At 33.2% G+C, this 26,371-nt stretch overlaps 1 protein-coding gene across 1 annotated transcript in view; it reads right to left on the bottom strand.

Moving 5' to 3' along the window:
* ELP4 (elongator acetyltransferase complex subunit 4) overlaps positions 1-26,371 on the bottom strand; it is a 249,110-nt gene that overhangs the window by 131,887 nt on the left and 90,852 nt on the right. Inside the window, exons 7-8 of the mRNA XM_047070348.1 lie at positions 22,847-23,032; positions 1,120-1,228 (exon numbers count right to left, since the gene is read on the bottom strand). Of these exons, the coding sequence (XP_046926304.1) occupies positions 1,120-1,228; positions 22,847-23,032 (295 nt within the window). The remainder of the gene's footprint in view (positions 1-1,119; positions 1,229-22,846; positions 23,033-26,371) is intronic.

Here is a 26,371-nt window from a genome sequence, read left to right as displayed (position 1 = left end):
TGCTCCTAACTCAACAAAATGAGCAAAGTCCAAATGTAATCAAAGATGTTCACTTTCTGAAAGTGTGATTAGGACTTTAAAAATATAATGCAGTATGGGGTGCCTGGGTGGCTAACAGTGCAGAGGCTGCATGGGATTCTCTCTCTGCCCCTCTCTGCTCATGCACTCTTTCTCTCTCTCTTTCAAAAATAAATAAACATTAAAAAAAGAAAAGAAAAAAAACAATAGAGTATAATACAGTATGAATTTTATTTATCATATAGCTAGGCTTTATAAAGCATAAACCAATATATAAGCTGTTATTATTAGAATTAATATGATGTTTATTTCAAACATGGCTAATAAGTACAACTCATTTCATGACAAGTTTAAGCCACTGGGACAACAACATTTATATCTAACTGAGCCATGCCTAAGTATTTGGGTTTGACTCCTTTCAAATAGTTACCATAGTCTGTAGTCTTTTTTTTTTTTTTTTTAAGTTTATTTTGAGAGAGACAGAAGGAGAATGCTAGTGGGGGAAGGGCAGAGAGAGAGGGGAACAGAGGATCTGAAGCAGGCTCCATGCTGACAGCAGCGAGTCCGATGTAAGGCTTGAAATCATGAACCATGAGATCATGACCAGAGCCAAAGTCAGATGCTTAACTGAGTCACACAGGTGCCCCCATAGTCTGTAGTCTTAATGTAGTTTGGTGACAAGCTGCCATGAAAGAATGGTCACGAATGGAAAACATTTATTTTTTTTTTAATTTTTTTTTTTTAAATCTTTTTTTTTTTTTCAACGTTTATTTATTTTTGGGACAGAGAGAGACAGAGCATGAACGGGGGAGGGGCAGAGAGAGAGGGAGACACAGAATCTGAAACAGGCTCCAGGCTCTGAGCTGTCAGCACAGAGCCCAATGCGGGTCTCGAACTCACGGACCGCGAGATCACAACCTGAGCCGAAGTCGGACGCCCAACCGACTGAGCCACCCAGGCGCCCCAGGAAAACATTTAATAGATATATTATAAAACAAAATTCATGCTACTTGACAGTAGATATTATGACTGGATACAATGCTTTCAGGTACCCTAGAGGCACTCAGGATATTCTCTTCTCATTATAAAGGCAATGCTTACCATGATAATCCTTATATAATGGGTTGGTTTCTCTCTCAGAACCAATAAATGATTCCAGACCAACTACTGTATCTGACAAGTTTGTAACACGGGAGATAATTGCTTTATTCTGCAAAACAAGAAAACAAAACACTCATGCTTAAAAATATAATATCTATTCAGTGCCATTATGCCATCTCAATGACAAATTATAGAGGAGATAAATATCAATGCAGAGAAGTAACTTAAAAGTTAAGGCTACCACATGCTGAAAATGGATGAAAGTATGCACTTAATTGAAAATTCCAGCCTATGTTGGTATGCTTTTCTATTTGGAAGAGCTGAGGAGACATATCTTAGTTTTGGTAGAGAATATAAATTATTTTTCTTCTGTCTTAAGGGGCAAGCCTACCTTTATCCTCATACACTATTACATTTCAAATTACTTTACCCATTGCCCATTGTTAAATCTCATAGACATCAGGATTCAGAAGCAGTAGATATTATGGTATAATGTGTAAGGCAAGGTCCCATTATCATCTGTCAAGTGGGACCACATTCCAGCTCTGTCACAGCTGAGGTCCTCTGTAGCATTTTAGAAACACGGAAGGGTCTAGCTAAGAGGTTGCAACATGGCCACCTCTGGAGTCTTCTATTTTCTCCTTCCAGATGCTGCTATTTGGCTCTGGGATAACAATAAAGGCAAAGAAAAGATGGTAGATGACTAGCACTAGACTAGTAGCCTACCTTTTCCTTCCCAACACAACCAGACATGAACCAAAAATATTGCTAAATAATATATTGTAAAAAAGAAGTCACATTTTAAGTAGCAAACATTCTAAAACACCCAGAATTTCATGGCTATAAAAAATCATTAAAAATATAATTATCAAATACCCTATAGGTTCTCTTGAATTATTTTATTTAACAGAAATTCAGTATTCCTTTTAGCCTGTGACATAGTGGTAGGTCTAAGTCGATAACATCTTAGAAAAAAACTTTTGCTCTGAAGCTCTAGATAAGTTGAAAAAATTGTTGTTTGTAAAATTTTATAATTTTGAAACTCCCATTTTATACAATGGTAATGTCTACCCGTTTAAAAATAATCTTTAGAAAAGGATGGGAAATATAAAACAGGAAAATTTCAGTCCAACATTATGTCCCGTTAGAGGAAAGTCCAAGCATAATCAAGTATGTTCACTTTCTGAAAACATGATTGACTACTGAGCTTACTGGTATTCCTCTGTTTCTTAGGTTCCCTTGTAAAGACTGCAGAATGAAAAATAAAAGAAAGCTCGTTAATGTTACCTGACTCTATCAGAAATACATAGTAGCTTCTGTCACTAAACATTATGCTGAAATGCCTGTTTAACTCATACCTAGGGCAGTCTTTGAAACTCCTCTGTAAGTAGAAATGTGTGTTGTATACAGAATGTTTTAGCCTTTGAATCAGTGCTCCTAAAAGGAACCAGTAAAAATAATTATCCTTAATTGGCTTTAATACTCTCAATCACGTGGGTACCGAGTACAGAAAAACATAATTTGAAAATGCCCGTTTTTTTTCCAAGGCAATTTTTCATTCAATGGTGAGAAAATAATCCAGATTGATTCCTTACTTTCAGTTCTATGCCACAGGGAATGGTCCTACTCCAGGAATAACAGGGGCTTCAGAGGCCATAAACAAGTTCCTCTCAATATTTCTTTAGCCAAAGACTATTATATCAAACTCATCCAGGTTGGGTTTCAGCCAGTTATTCTTCACCCAAACAAAAATGTCTGCCAGACATTCCAACAGCTGGGAGACAGTTCACAATGAGTCAACTTGAAAATGATTCATTGTGCTGAGTACTGAACAATGTTGGGGTGGGGGTGGGGTGTGGCTGGGTTGGTTGTAGAGGGTGAGAACAAGTGGGAGATGAAGAATAACCATGTGGTTCTCCCATTAAGAAGAATCTTAGATAACAACCAGCAGGCTCTTATCATTTCATTTTTAGGATAAACTCAACTGGGAAGAGTACTCCTGTCATGGACCCTCAGATGAACAAGCACTTATAAAGGCTACTGACAATATTTCTTAATCAAAAGGTCAGATTTCCTTTTATCTATAAATACAAGTCTAAGCCTTTGTATCTAAATATCTGAATCTAAATGATAAAAATCAATTTTTGTTAGAACTCATCTATTTGGAATTGTAGTGATATAAACTAGAGATTTCTCAATTATTTTAATAATAGAAATGGAATTAGTGTTCTAGCATTCTATAAGCAAGGTCCTGTATATTTAAATGGACAACATGATATTTATTTCAAAGAGGGTTTCTTTCTTCAATTTAACCCTAAAATTTACTAATAAACCACTTAACACCCTGTAATATTTGTTAACATTATAGATCTTTTTAAGGTAATTTAGGGGAGATAAAAAAAACCCAACTATCCACTTTGTAGACGAAAACTAATGAATTCCAAAATAAAAGATGTATACAGCCTGGATTTAGAAATCTCAGAAACTCATGCATATATTTCATTTATTGGGTTTCTAAGTTCTGTAGGTTTATACTACAGTTATTAACTACAAACTAAATCCTATTATAAAAGCTTTCATAAAGTATTACAGCAAGAAAAAAGTTTTAATCATTACCACAAAATAAGTTATATTTAACAGTGACCTTACTGCTTTCTGCACAGCAGTTTTGGAAAATAGTTTATGTAATGTGGTAAACTGGATGGTGAAAGTTGTACAGATATTGAAAAAATGTAGAATAAGAAGTACTGGAAATTATAATAACATCTAAATTCCTGACTGAGATAATCTTTATCTTAACTGCAAACTCATTCAGTCTTCCAGTTATGAACAAAGCATAAAAGATATTTGGGCATGTAAATGTACATATTTTTTTGAAAGTTAAATTAGTGTCACAGGTTACTTTGGTACCTCTGAGATTCATAGGGAGTATGGTATTAATATGTAAGATATGGTATGATCATACCTTAAAACCACTCTTGCCTTTCAAATCATAATGTTAATACTAAGTGGTCTTTTAGATAAGGGTAGGTGAAATTTACTTAAAAAAGAATCTAAAATTAACAGCTTTAAATAACCTCAAAAGCATAATAATAACAATTCACTTTAGGAAGAATACACTATGGACAATAAATTGTTATAATATAACTCACGGTGTTTGGGAAGCTTTAGCATAATAATCTGAGCAGAGGTCTTGAAACTGGAACTTCCACATTCTCATCCTAACAGATTCTAAGTGTTTTTATGTTATTAGCCAAGATGTGAAATCTCTTTGGTCTGCAGTGTATGTAGTTGGAAATGGAGAAGTCAAGGTGTTTGTGCATCAATTACTTAGACATAAACTTTGAGTAATTTTTGTGTTGACTTTGAAGTTGTTACATTACACTTTCTAATAAGGAACATTTGACTAAGGACATTCAGGACTTACCAGTAGGAGTAAATTAATGGTTATATTCATGCATGGCACAATGACATCACCCAAGTATGTACAATGATACTGCCAGCCCTCCTCCTTGCCCATCTGGATGTGAAAATCTAGGATGGCTCAAAAATCCTCCTTCTACTAGACAAATCTCCCTTCACTCTTGGGTGAAAGTTGTCAGCTCTGGACAGTAGCCAAGACATGACTAGGAGGGAAGCCAGAAGAGCAGAGAGCCAGTGTCCAGGAGTTTTAAGAGTTTGCTGGCAGTCTCAAATAGCATTGTATTAAGTTACATAAAAGGTTCTTAAAACTTTCTGTTGCAGTGGAATTTCTTAATTAATTATTTAAATTTAAATTATGTCAAGTGGTGTTGCAAATTAAAAAAAGGCAAATCAGATTGTCCAGTCAACTACCTTTTTACTCCAATTTTAATTTCACAAAAAATTTCAGAGTTTTTCCTTTGATTGTTTCTTGCTTGGTTTCATAGGATGTTTCCTGTTTTCTTTTATAGAACGGTAACCTCTTTATTAGGATATGCCAAATCCATTAAATGGATTTTAAATAAAGGAAGATTAAATTAATGCTCCTTTCCAATTCAGAGCTCATTAAGCCAAAACTATGAACTTTAAGAGATAAAAATTCAACTACTGCCATATAAAGCTCCCTCCATTTTCTAATAAAAATAGTTGAGATACCTACTTAGAGTAATAAAGTAACAATCAGAATACCTCAAACCCTGAATGTTTTCCTACTTTCTTTGACCTAATTATCTCAACAACATAAAAGATAGTTTGGACTAACACAAAATATACTCCCAGGAAAGATTTTGAACAAGAGAATTAAAATGTAATTAACCAATCACTTAATTATTAAGAAGCTTGAAAAGCATAAACCAGTTGACATTAACCATTTATGCAATGTCTCAAATAAGAATAAGTTCTTGAGCTACTCAAATAAGAGAGACAGCAAATACACAATATAAGGGTAGGGCCCCCATTTGAGTATGGCACACATGTCAGATTTGGGATTACAATAGTGCAAAAGAACTATTAAGTTAATACTGAAAAGTTAAAGAAATATTTAAGTTACTTTATGATTGAATGTATTATGTGACATAGTGTGTGTGTGTGTGTGTGTGTGTGTTGTGGGGGGAGGGAGGAGAATCTCAAGAAAAGCAAGTATACTACTCAACAACTCAAGTTATAATAACATTTTCCTGAAAAATGATATGCATAGAAACATAACCACACTAGCATTTATGACATTTCTTTGTGATATAATAAAAAAATAAATTTGGACAAAAGGATAAATCTATAGATGTTTAATGAGGTATTTGTTTTCCTATGCTTATTTAGTTTTACCTTCTATAGAAATTGAGATTATGAAATAATAAAATTATTTTTATTGTAACTTTACAAACCTCCCCCTATCTTCTCCAGAGTTGTCACTTACTTCTGTAGATTAAAATTTTGTTTTTATTAAAAATATTTTATACTGGGAAAAATAATTCTGTTCATATTTTTTTGAGTTTAAGGAATAATATGATTTTACCAAATATAATTATACTAATAAATATTTATAATTGTAATAATACCTTAATGAAGGCATTAGATTAATTCTTCCCAGATTTAATACTTAAATTTATTCAAAGTCACACAGTGAATTTTAAAATATAGTGGAACTTCGGTAAATTAAAAAAAAATTCTAGCTATAACACTCTCTTGGTAGCATCATATACTGATATGTGAAATCATAAAGCAAACATATTTTGGTTCCTTTTTCTAATGCTTTAAAAACATATCCACAAAGGAGCTAATGGTAAATATACTTAACCTGAAAGGCAAAATAAATTGCTAAGTTGTCACTTTTACTAGCATTAAGCAATGGAGCCACATCTTTTTGGGATTCCCATCTGATTGAACTTAGTATTCTAAGTTTTGGCATGAAAATATTTTTTAATAACACATGATGTTATTTTCAGAAATATTATTTACATTTACACTGGCTTCAAATAGTACATGCTTTGCAGAACATTTATTTACATCAGTTTTCTTTTCCAATAGGTTATTGTATAAAAACATGAAAAAAATCTTACAAATTCTGAAAACTTATAAATAAGGTAAACAAAATATTATAATGAATAGGCCAAATTGAATAATAGTATAATATTCCAAATTAACTGTAGGTAGTTTTTCATCAACTATATACCATCTTGTTTCATATTATGGAAATCATTCATATAGAAATTTTTATTTGTTGTTTAAAAATGTTTAATGGGTTGCTTCCCAAATCAGAAATTTGTTGCTTACTACTTTATACTTGAAACCCTTCAGATAATTCACAGATGTCCAAAAGCTCATAGCTTGCCTGGAAAAACAATTGCTAATATCCAAATATCAAACGGAGCATCCAGCTGATGTTTGTGATGCCGTGGTAGGTTAAAGATACTAAAGTTTAAAATCAGCTTAGAATAATCCCATATTGAGTATAAAATTATAGCCTGTCATCAGGAACAGGCTGACAGAGCCAGGTCCAGATGGGAGACTGGCTGGGAAAAAAGCTGAGGCAGGTGGGAAAATGATGGGAACCTGACGGCAGACAGGACTACTCCCTCTGCTGGCAAGGTTCTCATCTGCTTGAATTTTTAACTAATGACTTAGCTTTTCTTTAATTATTGAAGATAAAAACCAATAAATTATGTAAGATGTTCTTTCTTAAGTTAGCTGTTCTGTATTTGCACATTTTCAAATTCATGGTCTCCTATTTTTCACCAGATTAATTTCTCAGAGATATAAGGATCCAATGTTTCACCAGGAGGTCCAATTATTTGTCTTGTAATTTAATTGCATCATAAGCATAAGCAAATGTAGCATTGCTTTTATAATATAAGGCCTTTAAAAATTAAGAATGCCTTTAATTTATATTTGTTGAGATATGTACCTTCTTGAAGAAAAACATTTCTTGGGTACAGACTTCACAATCTCTTTCTCAGGTTCTGCATAATGCCCCGTAATGAAATAATATAGAAATGAACCATATAAATCAACTATACAGGGAACAAGGAAACAGCATGTCACAGCAAAAGAGCATAGATGTACAGCGCCAAACCTATCTGATAATCTAATGATCTGAGTTTACAGATATTATGTACTAATATGTAAGAAATTAAGAACTAATGTTTACACAAAAAATTTGTTAAATTTTACAGAAAAATTATTCAATATTTGATTTTCAATGTAAGTTAATAGCTGCAGCAAAAACATTTAGTAAAAATCTGTTCTAAGATTTTGGCCTACAACCAGAAGCTCCCAGAACAGGAGGGATCAGCTTTTTCACCCACTGTTCTCATCTGAATCCTGGCTTAAAAGCTATTCCAGCTCCCAGCTTTCCAGAAGGCTCCATCCCAGGAATCCCTGCCTGCCATTTGGTTTGCTGATTTTAATCTCTCAGGACTTTCTTACAGTGGCTCTACTATGCTGAACTGGCACTTGCTTCTAGAAGTGAGTTATTATTAAACCTGTAGGTCAATTGTGGCACTAACAACTCTTTGGAAGCTTTCAGCCACAGTGTACAATTTGCTAGTCTAATTAAATATTAATTCTAAGTGTTACATTTTGTGGCTAAGAGCTTTTATTTTCCATCATCAGCCTGGAAGAGAAAGAGGTTACAAGGCTAATTTAATCTCTCCCCTTGTCCTCCTCAACATTAAAGATTAACTACATAGGGTGCGAAAACATTATTAAAGAAGCAGAAATACTTTATATAGTAATAATAATGTAATTAATAGCAAAGGGCTAAAACATAATACTAGGATATAATATATGACCTGATATTTAAAGAGCTTTAAATTATAATTAGTTACAAGCATATTTCATCTCAATATTAAGAAATAAGTATCATCTTTTTTTGAAGACAGTAATCTTTCTTTAAGGGAAATGCATCAAAGTATACAAATAGGAATAATTCAAAACTTACATTTTCTCACAGGTATTTTTCAGAGAGCTTGTAACACCAAAGATTAAAAACTTACTAATTTTATTTGCAAAATAAATGCAAATTACATACAGTTGTACTTATTTTCTGTACATAAAAAGTGATCAAGTTGAAAGATAGTTTATAATAAAGATAATTAACGTTAAAGATCCTTTCCCCTTTTTTCTTCTATCACGTTCAAGTGGACTGAACACAGAGGTCCCTCTCTGCTTCTGTTCCCAGAACAGTTGTGTCCATGCCTGGACACTGGGCATTATAAAGACTGCAGTCCACAGCCAAAGATTCCATATGCCCAAACAGATGACTCAATCTCCATACTGTGATGAGACGTTTCACTATTTCTATCATTGATATATTTAAAAATTTTGGCTCTAAATAGTACTTTAACAACCACCATCACCACAAGGAAGTACAGTATGAATCACCGTATGAACTGTAACATCACAAAGTTATTTTGGAACAAAAAAACCATTTTACATTAAAATTATTTTTCTTTTTATGGCTTGCTGAATATGCTTTGGTTAGGTTAAGTATAACAAAAGGTTTCTAAAGTGGCATTTTTTTTTCCTTTAAAGATGCACATTTATCTTATTGACCATTTAAAATATCCTGCTTTTATTTAATATGCATATTTACATGAAGATAAAATAGTATATATTTTGCTATTAATGTTCTATATAGACAGAAACTTACAGATAATTTGGAGTTTATTTGTGTAAAAAGCTTCAAACATCCTTGACCAAGAAAGTAAATTCAATACATATGTATAATGCATACATGCTAAGATTTGATTTAAAAAATTAATCAGATACCAGCATGTGCAGTATAAAACAGAAGAAAAAAAACTGGAGCTATAAGAATTTATAGATTTTTATAAGCAGCGTATGGTAGCAAAGTTGAAACACCTATTTCTCTATTATTTGTTATTATAAAGAATAAAAGACTGTTTCCAGTACACCAGACTCATATGAAGTTACTAAATTTTCAAAAACTACAATTTAACATACATGGCATAACATTAAAATAGGTTTAGTATGATTCAGTTGACTTTTTAAGATTGCTTTTTATACTTTTAAAAATGTTAATTTCTTACAATCTACCTCAGAGTAGTTGAGAAGATCTAGAAAAATAAAAGGAACTCATGAAAAATTGACAGCCAGAATATCTGACTTTATCCTTTAGTAATTGATAGTTATGATCAAGAGATTAAATCTAATCTCTAATTTTCATCCTTAAATTTTCTCCTTAATAAAGTACATTTAAAAAGAGCACTTAAAATAGATTAAGTTATGGGACAGAGATGATGTTATGCTTTCCTATTATGATGCTCTTATCAACAATTACATTAAAAATATTTTCCAAAATTTTATAGTTGTAAACTCATAAAAGTCTGTTGTTCCTTTACCATGCAATTATTTTTAGTTCTTGTTTTAAGAATAAAAGATTTCACACTGAGAGAAATGCACAAGGCCACTGGAGTCCACATTTCATAATCCCATATTAGTGGTTAGTTCTAAGCAGTCCATTACTTGACTTAGAGTTTAGCTGCTAAGATACTCAGCATGAACACAAAAGTTTATGGATGTGAAGAGGCTTGTTCTGAATTTCTCTACTTTGAAACATTCACTCATTTCAAAACTTTATTATATTAATGCTGTAAAATATTAATTGGAAGACATATCAATTAAAATAACACACTAAATAAAAGCTTCCTCAATTTTCAAGAGATGTTCTAAATAACAAAGCACTTTCTTCCTGCTTTTCTATAGAAAATAAATTTTCCTTGGCATAAACTAACATATTGGTGATGGTATTCTCCAAACAGATAGGTGGGGCGGGGGTGTGGAGGGAAGTCCACAGATCAAATTGTTGGAAAACATTGATTATAGGATAAAAACTGAGTAAGGCTATTAATGGAGCAAATGACGATAATGACCAATCAAAATATGTTCTGGGACACTTTCAAATCTGAAATCTGTTCTGAATAAAAGAAAGTTTGAATAGTTTATAAACTAATGTTTGGTAAGCAAACACATTAAATGCTGGTGACATTGAGAAGTATTCTAGAATGAGAAAATGTTATTTAATATTTTACTGTGAGTAATGTCAAAGAAGTTTTCACCCCTTCATTATGATAGTTAAGGAGTAATTTATTAGGCTGTTGTTTATATTTAAAAATTCCTTTAAAAAGTAGATTATTGAGTAAGTTAGCAATAATAAAAAGTACATTTTCTTCCTGAAAGGAAAGTTGTGAGAAAGCCACAGAAAAATATTTGCACCTCCCATTTGAATCACAATTCTAAGTTCTTCCATACTTACTTCCTGACGGTTTTCAGTAAAAATGCTTTGGATCACTAAAAACAAGTCACCAACAACCTGTCATAGATCATGTAAACAAAATGCAGAAGCTAAGGGAAACTTACTTTCCTTTCACCTTACCAAGGAAATCATAACAAGGCATAAAACTAAATTTTTAATTTCAAAAAGAATAAATGTTATTGGTCATCATTTTCCTCAAGTACACAACTGTCACTGGGAATTGAAAATAAAATTAACTTAAAAGGCACAAAATGTTCTATAATGTGGAGGTGGATGTCAAATTTCACTATAGGAAGCCAGTTTCCATTTATAAAACCAAAAAAATTAATAGTTTCATATCTTGCTAGATGGGGAAATCGAACAGCATCCTACTGTAACTGCTTCAAAGGTGTCACTTTGCAAAAAATCTCATTAAAAAGTTTCGAGCAGTGCACCAGCATTTCTGTTTCTAACAGTAAATAGGAAAAAAGCAGCAGTGTTATATGTGTCTGAAATAGAACAGCTTTGAATATAGAAATTTGTACTTAAGTTTTAAAAAGTTCAAGTAATATTCTCATACTTAAATAATAAATAGTAAGAGTTTCAAGGTAGGGTTTTAGTTATTTTTCTTAGATGTGACCTTCCTTTTTTTTTTTTTTTTTTCCCAATCCACAGCAACCTTCATTCGACAACAGTTTTGAACAGTTGAGTTGTGAGAACGTGAGCAGCTGCTGTTATTATAACTAAAGGTCTGTCTACGGCTTGAGTCTGAGAGACCACATGTTCGGCTGTCCTCTCATCTTGCCATCCTCACCAATTAACTATTAACATGGAGGGCTGTACACATGCTCTTGGGGGCTCTTTAACAGGCTTCTTGGCGAGTGGAACAACTACACAGCAGGGATCTGGGAACTGGGTAATGCTCGAATATGGGGGAGCCGTCCGTAGTCCCGCTCTTTCTAATGACACTTTACACCACAGTTTAGCATGTAACAAAGTCTTATTTAACTTGGCCATTTTCACATACATTTTTTAATACAATGTCTTTGAGCAGGTGCTAAAATTATATTCTAGAAGGAGACAATATCAGTAATATAACAACCTTGCAGGAAAATTGTTTAGGGCTATATATTTTTTAAGATACTCATAATATATTTGATGGATAATTTTAGCGTTTTCTTAACAGATACTTAGAGTTTATTTTTATGTATTTGTTTCAATGTGTGTTTGTTATTTTTCCCTGTTGTTGTTATGGAAATAAGTTTTAACCTAAAGAAAATAAAAAATTCTCAGTTCAAAGTTGTCAGGCTAAACACAAAATATTTCAAATGCAAATTTAAAAATAATTCTTTTTCGTTCTACTTGCAAAAGTCTTATTATAATAATAAATTCAAGTCAGTTTTGAATCTATGTCATTATTTTCCCTATTTTAACTTTTCCTCCTCTTTGCAATTTCCTTAACTATGTGTTCCTTCCCTACAATGAAATTAAACATGGGAAGCATGCCAAAAGTATAATAAAGGGTAACTAATCATTACTGTACAAGTCTGACAGAATGCTAATAACTAAAGTAAGAACACTGATTGGCTCTTTTACCAATTTAAGAGATATAGATATTTTATATACTTTTAACATAGTGATACTCTATACAACATATTCAAATAAAAGTATCACAATTCTATTACCTATAGATGTTTAATTGTTTCCTAGGATATGAAACTACATTTCTATTTCTTGCAGAAACCACTTTAGTATCAAATTCCAAGCTCAAGCCTGTAAATACCTTCCATATACTAATTTTCTGCTCCATTCATACTGTCTTTTACATTGCTAAAAAACCTCCACAAGGATAGTAATTTTGTTTGTCTTATTCACTGCTATATCCTCATGAGTGCCTAGTGCCTCAGCAATAAATATCTGTTCGTGAATGAATAAGCTAAATTACCCTTAGACATTCAATCACCACTTAAATTCTGACTTGGAGTCTATAGGAATGGCACTGGTCATAGTGGAGAGGAAGTTGATGTACGATGTTAGAAGAGTCTTGGAACAACATGGTGATGTTACTATGACTTAGATGGCCACCTGACTTCATGCATGCCTCCTGGTCTATCTCAGGCTTGACCTGTTAGAAGATTCTGTCAGAGACTTTCATAAAAAGAGACAGAAAGCTGAGGACTTCTACTGCTTTGATGAACTTGTACACCTTATTTCTATGGCCTGATCTCTGTTCAAATTTTCATCTTTGGAAGTCTCTTTAAAGTAATTATAGTGAAGGTAATGATTGCTCGCATATATTGAGTGACTACTATGTGTTAGCGCTGTGTCAGCACATGTTTTTGCTAATCCTCTGAATTAGGTATTCCTTACCCCATTTTTTAAAAGATGAAGAAGATGAGGTTGAGAAAGTTAAGACCTGACTAAAACCATATGACTAATTGGGTCTATCTGTCTCCAAAAGCCCAGGCTCTTTCATCATTAAATGCTACTTTGTGTACACAAGTCTGTGTCTTAATTTTGACCTTCTTTTAGTACTTCTATTGAGTAAGCTGCAGAGCATGGTGGTTAAGAGTATGGTACTTACAGGGTACTGCTTTGGTCTAAATCCTGCCACTCACTAGCCGTGTGACCTTGGGAAAGTCACTTCAACTTTTTTGTCCCCTGTTTCCTAATCTGTAAAATGGAGACAATAACAGCACCAACCATATGGGGTTACTGTAAGGATAAAATGAGTTAATATTTAAAAAGATTTGAGGACTGCATCTGGCTCATAAAAAGTACTATGTAAGATTTATTACACAAACTCACAGTCTCCTGGTTCTGTGTATTCATATGTCTTTGATTAGATTTGTGAGCATACTGCTTCTGGTTCTTATTCCCTTTCCTTACCCGAAACCTTGTGGTTTTCTTTGCTGGTTTTTAAGAGTTCTTGGGTTTTATCCCCTGTTTACATCATGATTGGTTGAAGCAAACTCTTAAATCTTGTATGTTCTCTTAAGTACTTTGACATAAAAACAAATATATAATGAGATGTTATAGTCATAGAGCAAAAGAATATATATACATTTTAATACCTCAACTGATATTAGGACCAGAAAACTACTATATGATAGCTAGAAGGGCGCCTGGGTGGCTCAGTTGGTTAAGTGTCTGACTTCAGCTCAGGTCATGATCTCACAGTCTGTGAGTTTGAGCCCCGCATCGGGCTCTGTGCTGACAGCTCAGAGCCTGAAGCCTGCTTCGGATTCTGTGTCTCCCGCTTTCTCTGCCCCTTCCTCTCTCTCTTTCTGTTTCTCTCAAAAATAAATTTAAAAAACATTAAAAAATGGATAGGTAGAAAAATTGCGTAGAAAAGATATTATGGAAAATGTGAAAATTGTAGATGGTTGGGCAGTTTTTTTTTTTTTTATATTTTGAGGAATACGTCATAATTCTTGGTCACATTATTTAACCTTATACTCATCGCCAAAGTCTGACCCCCCATTTTCCTATTTCCATTTCAAAATAGTCTTTTTACTAGAACCTTAAAAAACATAAATTTAAATGATATCTCTTCCAGTTATACAATGTTTTAAATGTATCTGTAAAATACCAAAATGCAAATATTGCATAATGTTTAGATATCTAGTCCATTTAATCACCTCGATCATTATTTAATTGGTGATGTAGACAGGATGACTTGAGGACACCTGACAGTATGACGGCTGTTTCCTTCTACAGAGACCGCAAGGATCACAGTCACAAGCATTCACAATGGGTTTGGAATCTCCTTCTAAATAATGAACATGATGGCCACCAAAATAGCTTTGGAAAAATGTTCTTTTCTTTTTTCTTGCATAGGTCCCTTTGGAATAAATAAAAAAAATTACATATATACACGTATTTATTTCATAACTGTTTTCTTTGCTTTGCAATTACACATAAGGAAATATGTTTCCATCCTTTTTTCCTCCCTTGACTGCAATGAAACTTTTTACTTAATCTTTCACATGTACTAATTTGTCAACAATTTTACAATGATAGTTTTCTCTTTAAAAATGCTGAATAGCAACGCTGGTCTAGAACTTTTTTTCCTCATGGGAAGTTACTGCCATCAGAAGTAGTTAATAATTCAAGATACATAAAGATGTAGTGTGACAGGGAGGAAAGAGTAAGTTTTAGATTTAAACAGATCAGAGTTTGCTACTAGCTTTAAACATGTTATTAAATACGTGACTTTGTTGCATCGCTTAATTTCAGTTTAATCTTGTTTGCAACTGGCATCATGCCTATCTTGCAGAGTTTTTGTGATGATTAGGGCAGCTGGCTATATAACCTAAAAGTGAAGATGGTGTAGTCTGGAGTCAGGGGAAGACATGAGGTAGAACATTACTGGCCTTGCCTCTTATTAACTGTGTAACCTTGTAAAAATAGAGGTAAGGCTTGTGGTGGATATTCAAGGACATAACGCTTGTAGTGTGCTTTGCATGTGGTATGTGCCTAATAAATGCTTATAGTAATAGCACAGTTGTAGTGATACTAAGAGTAGCAGTATTTTTACGAGTATTTGATAAGTCTGTTCCAGGTTTACTTCTCATCAAAATCAAGAAGCTCATGAAAGCTAACCAAACTAGTATTAAAGTATTAATTTTATAATGACTTAACATCATTAACAATGTAAATAATACAAGTATGTGTAGAATATCTAAGATGATTAGAGAAAGGAGTTTCCCTATGATATTGGTGTGATTATAAACTCACAATAATAAGTTAGGTTCATGCAAAATCTGTAAAAAGTCTTTGCAGGGAAAATAAATCATCCTCTTATAACAATTATAAATAAATTCTACTGGCCAAGGAGGCAAAATTCTTATCTTACTTATGCCTAAATTTTCAGTAATAAGACTTGAAATATGCTGATATATCCTGTATATAATTAAGATGACTAAATGACATTATAATAAATTGGCCATTTGCAGGAAAGGTTTGGGTATGTTAGAAAAAAGATCTAAAATCACAAAAATTTATAATAAAGATTCAAGAAGTTTCAACAATCAGATATTAGAAATGATTTCCTAAGTAAGAATCATTATTCCTTAAACATTTATTAAACATCTAGAAGAAGCTTAGTTACTGTGCTATGAATTTTTATACTTTATTGCCTTTAATGATGTATTACTTTCATAAACCTAACCTGGAAAAAAGAAAACTATAAATATGTGGCCCTGACTTCCCAGAGGTTACAAAGTATTAGATACATAAGATTATATGAAATCACATGTTTGAGGCAGACAATAAGTACCTTGGTAAATAGTAACTCTAATAAAAAGAGAACTAGTGAATGTAAAGTGTGTTAACATATAATTAGAATGTTACCTAATAAGTCAAAAACTATTTGAGAATGTAAACTACAGTCCTTTAAAACATTCAAATTGGATTACATTGATCAATTAGCAAAAGATAAAACTATCAAACTTTTAGAAGAAAACAGGAAAAAAACCCTACGGTGGGCAAAGATTTGTAAAATGGGAGGAGTAGGAGAGAGAAATTGCTAACCACTAAAAAAAATGATAAGATAAACTTTATCTAGATTAAAAACTTTAACTCTTCAAAAGATACTGTTATTAGAAAAGGCAAGCCATAGACTGGAGGAAATTATTGCAAAGATATACCGAAAATATTTCAGGAATTTCATAATTCAATAATAAGTAGATAAATAACCCAATTAAAAAATGGACAAAAGACTTAGACAAAAGAAGACAGGCAAAATAGCCAATAAGCATATGATAAGATGATCAACATCATTAGTTGTCAGGGAAATGCAAATTATCGCAATGTCATACAGTTCAAGTGTACTATAATGGCTAAAATGTGAAAGACTGAAAATAAAAAGGTTTAGAGGGATGTGATTCCTAGAAAGATGAAAATACGTATCTGTACAAAGACTCATACATTAATGTCCATAGCAGCTTTATTCATAAAGGCTTCAATCTGGAAATAACTCAAATGTCCATAAATAGGTGGAAGAATAAAGAAATTGTGGTATATTTTTATGCTCAAAAACTAATTAGCAATAAAAGTAAACTGGTGACATGTACAACACTGTAGATGGTGCTGATATTAACCAATATGATTGTTTGATACTGTATAATGAAATGTGCAAATATTTGGAAGATTGGGATAACTCCATGAACCAATCAATGCCTTCCAAATGACCAAGGAATGATATGTCAATATCTTGAAAGGGTAAAAGACCCATTCAAAGTGCAAGATAAAGCAATGAATGCCTTTTAGTGTAGCATAATATGAAAAAGTTCATTCACAGTTTTTGATTTCACATTGTAATATTTGTAATGTTTGTAAAACTATTACTTTTTGAGTTTCAGTGTATATTGAAGAATCTCTACAATTATCAAAAAAAAAAAAAAGGCTACTAAAACACTTCTCCCTTTTCCAACAATGTATCTGTGTGAAGTCAGATTTTCTTTTCATACTTGAACCAAAACAATATATCACAGTGGATTGAATAATGAAGCCAATATTAGAACCTGCTGTTTCCTACTAAGGAAAAATGTAAAACAATGTTACTCTTCTAACTAAATTTTTTTTTAAATCATTATTTTACAATCATGTGATCAGTTCATTATTATTTTAACAGAATTCGTAAATAAGTACTTGAAAATGTCTTAGTTTCAATTTGTAATATAGTAAATATCAATAGATACAACCCAAATAATGTTTTTTTGAGATCATCAATAGTTTTTAAGAGTGTAAAGAGGTTCTAAGATTAAAAAGTTTGAGAACCACTGAACTAAAGTTCTGATCTGGTATACTTATAACTCTGCTACCAGATTTACCAACTATTTTGTAACCTACATTAAAAAAATTTTTTTTTAATGTTTATTTATTTCTGAGACAGAGAGACACAGAGCATGAGAGGGGGAGGGGCAGAGAGGGAGACACAGAATCTGAAGCAGGTCCAGGCTCTGAGCTGTCAGCACAGAGCCTGACGCAGGGCTCGAACTCACAAAACGTGAGATCATGACCTGAGCTGAAGTCGGTCACTCAACAGACTGAGCCACCCAGGCGCCCCACGTAACCTACATTTTTTTAAATCAGCAGCTTTATTGAGATATAATCTACATACCATTCAATTCACCTACTTAAAGTATACAATTCAGAGGTTTTTTAGTATTCACAGATATGTGCAACCATTACTCAAGGCAATTTTATAACATTTTCATCACCTTAAAAAAAAACAAAAAACAAACCAATCTTTTTATTTATCACCCCACCACATACTCAAGGTCTCCCTATCTCCCAGCACTCCAAAGCCTTAGGTAACCACTATCTACTTTCTGTCTCTACAGATTTCCCTATTCAGGATTTTCATATTAATGAAATCATATATGTTCTATTGTGATGGCTTCTTTTACTTAGCATAATCTTTTTAAGGTCCATCTGTCTTATAGCAAGTATTAGAACTTTATTCCTTTATATAGCCAAATAGTATTTCATTGTATGGATATACCACATTTGCTTATCCAGTATCAGTTAATAGAGATTTAGGCTGTTTTCATCTTTTGGCTGTTATTAATAATAATGCTATAAACTTTCAGGCACAAGTTTCTATGTGGACACATGGTCTCATTTCTATTGGGTATATACTAATGGGTGGAATTGCTAGGTCACACTGTAACTCCAGGTTGAATCACTGAAAAGTGCCACACTGTTTCCAAAGCAACTGTACCCTTTCATATTCCCACCAGCAGGGTATAAGGATTCCATTGTCTTTACCTTGCCAACACTTAATGTTACCTGAGGTTTTGTTTTACCCATCCTAGGGAATGTTAAGTAGTATCTCATTGTAATTTTGATTTGCATTTTTGTGGATTAATGATGTTGAGCATCTTTCATGTGCTAATTGGCCATTTGTACATCTTCTCTGGGAAAATGCGTACTCAAATTACTGTCCCATTTTTATTGAGTTGTCTTATTATTGATTTGTAAGCATTCTTTATATATTGTAGATAAAAATCTCTAATCAGATATGACTTGCAAATATTTTCACCTACTCTGTGGGCTGCCTTTAACAATTTCTTGACGGTGTCCATTGAACATAAAAGTTTTTAATTTTGAGATGCTTGGCTGGCTTAGTTGGTAGAGCATGCATTTCTTGATAGTTTTGGCTGCTACATTCAGGTTTCCGATCCATTCTGCATTAATTTTTGTACATGCTGTGGAGTAATGGTTCACCCTCATTCTTTTGCATGTGGCTATCTAGTTGTCCTATTCCATTTGTTGAAAAAGCCTATCGTTTTCTTATTGAATGGTCTTGGCACACTTGTCGAAATCAGTTGACCATAGATATATGGGTTTATTTCTGGACTCTCAATTCTATTTCATTGATCTATATGCCTATTCTTATGATAGTACTACACTGTCTTTTACCATTGTTTTCTAGAAAGTTTTGCAATTGAGAAGTATGAGCCCTCCTAGCTTATTCTTTTTTTAAAGGATTATTTTGGCTATTCTAAGTCTTCTGAAATTCCGTAGCCATTTTAGAATCAGCTTGTAGATTTCTCCAAAAAAGTCAGCTGGGATTCTGATAGGGACTGTGTTGGATCTGTAGATCAGTTTGGAGACAATGGTCATATTAATTTTGAACCTTCTGATCCATGAACCTGGAAAGTTTTTCCATTCATTTAGATCTTTTAAAATTTCTTTCAACAATGTTATGTAGTTTTCAGAGTATAAGTTGTACATTCTTCTTGTTAAAATTATTTCTAAGTATTTTATTCTCTTTGATGCTATTATGAATGCAATTGTTTTCTGGATTTCATCTTCAGATTGAAACACAAGTTTTTAATATTTACCTCCCCACTACAGAGTAAGGTGCCTGAAAGGAACCAGTGTCTCTCATTCATTTTAAAATTTCCACTATATATATAGTGGACTATAGCACTGTCAGTCACTCAAAAGCAGTGTAGAAGAAATGAATGAATGAATGAGATACAACACAGCTTCAATAATAAAATTTATAAGAAATGTGGATTTTCTCCACAGTTTGTTGACAGAGAAATATTTGGATTTAAGAAAGCTTGATGTGAGACGCACCAGTTGGGATAGTTTGTGACTGTTGATCTCAGGGTTGTGAAGTTTGAGCCTCATGTTGGGGGTAGAGTTTACTTAAAAAAAGGAAATCTTGATGTGAAAAGTCAAACTTTTTTTCTGATTAAGATCTAATTTTTCTTTTGCTCAAAGTTTGCAATTATTAAAGAGGAATGCTAACTTGAACAGCAGGAAGTTGCTATGGTAACCCTTAGAAAGCTCAAAAGCACAAGTCACTGACAATGTATGGGGGTATGCTGTCAATCATACTCCTCTCTCTACTTGTGCAGGAAGGAATATGGTGCTTTACAAACTTAATAGCCCTTAAACAATGTCTCAGCTTTAACCCTTATACAGTATGTTTAGATACAGCATCTTAAAATGGCATTCTTTTATCTCCTTGGTGAACTCAAAATTTCAATTATATCTTATATTTCTGTTAATTTAATTAATGTTTATTAATTTAATTTAAATGGCATTTCTTTATCTCCTTGGTGAACTTCAAATTTCAATTCTATCTTTTATTTCTGTTAATTTGATTTAATTGATTATTCCTGTTAGTTTAATCAAATGTAGAGTTTGCATAGATCCATGAAATCTCACCAAGGATAGTCTTTGTTTCTGTGATTTGCTTGAACAGGTCATTTCACTTGGGATACTACTTTACTCAGCCGAAGGCAGGAGCCTAGCTCAGATGAGCCCCACGTCCTCTCTAACTCCAAGATAAAAGATATGAGAGCTACTAGCTTTGAGAGAATGAGTTCCAGAATAAAAACGTGCTACGTATTCTATATGAGGTGCTGGAACCCAGTTTTCTGGGTTCAAACCATGGTTTCTCAGGTATTAAACATTGATCTAGTTTCTTAACTTCTCTGTATCTCACTTTCCTTACATGTAAAATGTAGATTACAACAGTAGTTATGTAAGGATTTTATAAGAACTTTAAGACCTTGACTTTAAGTATTTCGTATTTGTTAGTGCTATCATTATTATTATTGAGACTTCCTAGAGAAGTAAAGGAAAACAAAGCTCAACATTATTCTGCTACGAAAGTCATTCTATATCAAAGTGTTAATTTAGTGTATGTACATTAGAAAAGATGATTTCAGTGATTTAGCTTATTTTGACTTTCAGATTCATTCACTGCAGGTGATTTTTTTTTAGTTTTATTATTTCTAGTATTGTGTTTGTTATAGAAATATATTTAATAATAAATACTGTGGAAAAATATACAATGTAATTGTACTTTCTCTATTACATATAAAATAACAACAATGATGAAAATTGTCTCAAACTTGCTTCTTGAATACTCTTTTTATAAAAAAAAAATTAAGTTTTATTTATTTAACGAATCTCTATATCCAGTGTGGGGCCTGAACTCATGACCGTGAGATCAAGAGTTGCATGCTCTTCTGACTGACCCAGCCAGGTGCCCCAGCCTCTTGAACACTCTTAAGAAAAGGACTTTTTGAGCTGATGAGGCAAATCTTACAAAAATCCCTCTTTTTCTGTCTGGGGAGATGGACCTTTTTCTCTAAGAGTGTTGTTTCAGGAGGTTTACACATAGAAACAGCAAGGGAAGAAAAGGACATGTCCTATTTAGATCAGTGTTTGTCTTTTCTTTTCCTTTTACATTTTTTTAGTGTTAATTTATTTTGAGAGAGAGAGAGTGCACACAAGCAGGGGAGAGGCAGAGAGAAGGGGAGACAGAATCCCAAGCAGGCTCCCGGCTGTCAGCACAGAGCCCAACATGCGGCTCAAACTCACGAACTGCGAGATCACAACCCGAGCCGAAATCAAGAGTTGGAGGCTTAACTGACTGAGTCACCCAAGTGCCCCTTTTCTTTTTTTCCTCAAAATTTTGAATGTGGCAAAATATATATAACATAGAATTTACCATTTTAACTATTTTTAAGTGTATAATTCCGTGTTATTAAGTACATTCATGATGTTGTGCCACTACCACCAACAATTATTTTCAGAAACTTTGTACCTATTAAGTAACTTGCCATTCCCTCTCCCTCAGCCCAGGGCAGCCACCATACTACCTTCCGTTTCTATGATTTTTACTACTTTAAGTACTTCGTATAAATGGAATCACAGTATTTGTCTTTTTGTGACTGACTTATTTCACTTAGGATCATGTCCTCAGATTTATCAGTGTTGCAGCATATGTTAGAATGTCCTTCCTTTTTTTATTAAAAATTTTTAACATTTTTATTCATTTTTTGACAGAGACAGAGCACGAGCTGAGGGAGGGCAGAGAGAGAGAGAGAGAGAGAGAGGGAAAGAGAGACAGACAGACAGAATCTGAAGCAGTCTCCAGGCTCTGAGCTGTCAGCACAGAGCCCGATGCGGGGCTTGAACCCATGCCTGAGCTGAAGTCAGCCACTTAACTGACTGAGCCAATGAGGCACCTCATAATTTCCTTCCTTTTCAAGGCTGAGTAATATTCCATTGCAATATAGGCCATATCTTATCAAGTTCATCTGTTAATGAATACTCAGATTGGTTCCACATTTTAGCTATTGTAAATAATGCTGCTATGAATATGGGTGTGCAAATATTTCTTCAAGATCTATATCCATATCTTAGATCTTTATGATTAATCTAATGATTAATGAAAAGATATCAGTAAAAAATCAACCACATAACACAATGTATTATGCATTTACAAGAAATCAAAGAAAAAAATAATATTATTAAAGATAGACTTACTATATACTCACTGTATATTAAAACTACAAATACACAACAATTTAACAATCTAAAGTAAAGGACATTTTGCTCTCTGGCATTCCTGAAATCTGTTCTACTTAAATGGCATATGAAAATAATTTATCAGACTCAGACTCCGAGTGTTTATATATTGCTCTTCATTATGTAGCACTAATTAGGGGAAAGGAGTTTTGGAAAGATTCTTACCTGGATAAGATGTGTTGGCATTGTGATCATACAAGCTGAAAGAGAGGTTCGCAGAAGACCACGGAGGACATACAGGAACTTCGTAAGGCTGTGACTGTTGCCATTTTCCGTACAGCAGATGTCATCCCCCCACAAAGGTGAACCAAGATTCTGGATTCCTATTCTTAAAATGTTTTTCTGTTTTTTCTAAAGAAATGCGTGTGTCGGGTTGGGGGGGGGACAAACACATTAAGTTTTATTAACAAATAGGATACCTCCTTTAGTTCTATTTGCCAGTTTTTGAAATTTATAACATAGCAGGGAGATAGTAGAGATGTTAAAAAGCTTTATGTATAGTTAATATACGGCAATATAAAGGAAATCTTCTATATTGCAGGAGTATTAAAAAATAGCTGTTTTTTTCTCACTTTTGGAAAATTTGAAGAGTATCAAAAGCCTCAAGTTTCTAAATTTTAAGTGACCGCTTTACGAATTATGTTTGCGACAGCTGAAATAATACATAAAAAAATCAGTTAGCAATAAAGAACATCTAAACTAGAATACTTAGAAACCATTCTTAGTATTCTAAAATTCTACAAGTCTTTTAATAAACTATAACTTGCTCAGTATTTTTCATTTAGTGCTATTATGTCCAATGCCTGATATTTTGTTTGAAAGAAGTTTAAAAATGTGTGTTTTGCTTTTATACCTTATATTTGCTTTTACTTATTCTTCTTGAAGCTATTTTTACAAAATAATTCAGTTCAATACTTATCAAAATTGAACAAATGAACATTTGGAACTCAAGACTACTGATATTAAGGTCATAATGATGACTGATATTTCTTGGGAAAAGGGCATTTAAAAACCATTAAACAAAACCTACACGGATTATCAATAAGCATTTGCCAGAGATGTATTTATAACAAATTCTACTGTTTGTGTTATCCTAACCAAACAAATGTTTTATAAATGCTTTCTTTATTTTGTATTTAAAATTTTTTAAAATGTTTTATTCGTTTTTTGAAAGAGAGAGACAGAGCACGAGTGGGGGAGGGGCAGAGAGAGAGGGAGACACAGAATCCAAAGCAGGCTCCAAGCTCTGAGCTGTCAGCACAGAGCCCAATGAGGGCTCGAACTCATAAGCCAAGCCATGAGATCATGACCTCAGCCCAAGTTGGAACCTCAACCAACTGAGCCACCCAGGCACCCCTATAAATGCTTTCTTTAGCAATCTGGCAAAATTTCTGGGCAAAGGAAGGAGACATTAGCAAAACCTGGTGCATGGAGATAATTTGAAACTTATCATTACAATTCTAATGGGGAAAATACATTTTCTCCCTTAAATCAAAAATTTGGAACTTGTGTCATTTGAGTGTGTTTTTTGATGAAGTCAGATCCTACAACATATTGCTTGTTATTGTTGTAACAAATGAATAAAATTTATTTAATTAATAAAATGTATTAATCAACTACTATCTCTCTGATATTACACATGAAAGTTGAGTTTGTATACTTTTCAGAATTTATTAACAAAGGAAAGTAGGGAAATGAATAAAACACTGAAAAGTTAGAAGAGGAAAAACAGAAGGGGACAGTAATGAGTAAGATGGGTAAGATAGATTCACAGTCTGGACTGTGCAACTAAGAAGATGTGATTCTTGGGGCGCCTGGGTGGCGCAGTCGGTTAAGCGTCTGACTTCAGCCAGGTCACGATCTCGCAGTTCGTGAGTTCGAGCCCCGCGTCGGGCTCTGGGCTGATGGCTCGGAGCCTGGAGCCTGTTTCCGATTCTGTGTCTCCCTCTCTCTCTGACCCTCCCCCATTCATGGTCTGTCTCTCTCTGTCCCAAAAATAAATAAACGTTGAAAAAAAAAATTAAAAAAAAAAAAAAGATGTGATTCTGAGCAAGACACAACACTACTTAGGCATTAGTTCTCTCATCTCTACAATAAAAAATTGTTCTATGAGATCACACAATCCTTTAAAATATATAAAGGGACATGATATATAAAGGGCCTGGATAAAGCTATTAAAATGTGATTACAGAAAAAGGAATTTAGTTTAAGCACATTTGAAAAATTCTTCCTGACTCCAAAGACCTGAAACGTGATGATACTATCAAGGCAGCTAGTCCAGTTTTCTTTTCTGGTTGTATTAAGGTTATGATAGGCAACCCTTAAGACATATATTAACGTCATTGGCAGTCCATAAAAATTGTTTTCTTTTTTTATTTCTGCATTACTTGAATGAAATGAAGTAATAATATGTACCAGGGCATGTATGTATTAGAAGTCTAAATGCATTTTGATGAATTTGTGTAAGATATCTCTGAAATGATAGGTTATCCCTTTTACTGTATTACTTAGAAACTCAGAATTTAAGTAAAATGGCAAGATTAACCTTCATTTTGTCATCCCAAACTTGTTTTCTCTTGAACTGTAGCTTAAATTAGATTTTGAACAGAAAGAGCAATCTAGAAAAATGGAGAGACAAACCTGCCCCCAAAATCTAGGTATTAAAACAAAATCTGAAGGTAGAAGGAGACTAGAAGGTAGAAGGTAGAAGGAGAGCAGCATTATACGGTTTTCCCTACCAATATTTCAGAAACTAAAGGTCAGCTGTATTTTAACCCAGTCACCATTACCAACTATTGTATCAAAAAGCATCTGTTAAAAGTTTATAACAAAAATGATGATAGGTGCAGAAGCAGGAGAACTGTAGAAGTTTAGTGACTATGACAGATATGCTGATACACATACACACATACATATATACCTGTATATATATGTATACACACACACACACACACACACACACACACATATACATATGTGTGTGTGTGTGTGTGTGTGTGTGTGTATAAAGAATGACAATATTAAGCCAAAGAATGAAAAAGATATTTAAGTGAGGTAGGTACTCACCACATCAGAACATATTTGAGCATGATACTTCAACATAGGGAATACATTTATATATTTAAACAAATTTTTTTAATGTTTATTTATTTTTGATAGAGGGATAGAGAGAGACAGAGTGTCAGGGAGGGGCAGAGAGAGAGGGAGACACAGAATCCAAAGCAGGCTCCAGGCTCTGAGCTGTCAGCACAAAACCTGACGCAGGGCTCGAACTCCCGAACCACAAGATCATGACCTGAGCTGAAGTTGGGCATTCAACCAACTGAGCCACCTAGGTGACTTGGGAATACATTTATATTTTTAAAAATATAATAGTAAGTGCAAAAGCAAAGGCTGATTTACAAATTTCCTGTGTAATTTCAGGCATATAATTCCTTTGCTATGCCATATAATAATGGGGCACACTGTGAGGTATAATCAAAAAATTTTTAATATAATTTATTGAGGTCTAATCAAACTAAAAAATAAACTTTTGTTGAAAGCTGAATAATAAATATTAAATTCATTCCAATGAGAACATCTAAAATATTTAATCTGGATATCTAAGTGAAATCAATTTTCAAACTTCATTTTTATTGTATATTTCTTAGATATTTAAAAATCATAACTTAAATGAAATTATGACAGCAA

The sequence above is a fragment of the Lynx rufus genome, unplaced genomic scaffold, assembly GCF_022079265.1.
Source record: "Lynx rufus isolate CCGP_SWC_20201006 ecotype Redwood Valley unplaced genomic scaffold, mLynRuf1.p SCAF_9, whole genome shotgun sequence".
In the NCBI taxonomy this organism is placed as follows: domain Eukaryota; kingdom Metazoa; phylum Chordata; class Mammalia; order Carnivora; family Felidae; genus Lynx; species Lynx rufus.
Note: the sequence above shows the minus strand (reverse complement) of the source record. Positions and strands in the feature narration are given on the sequence as shown.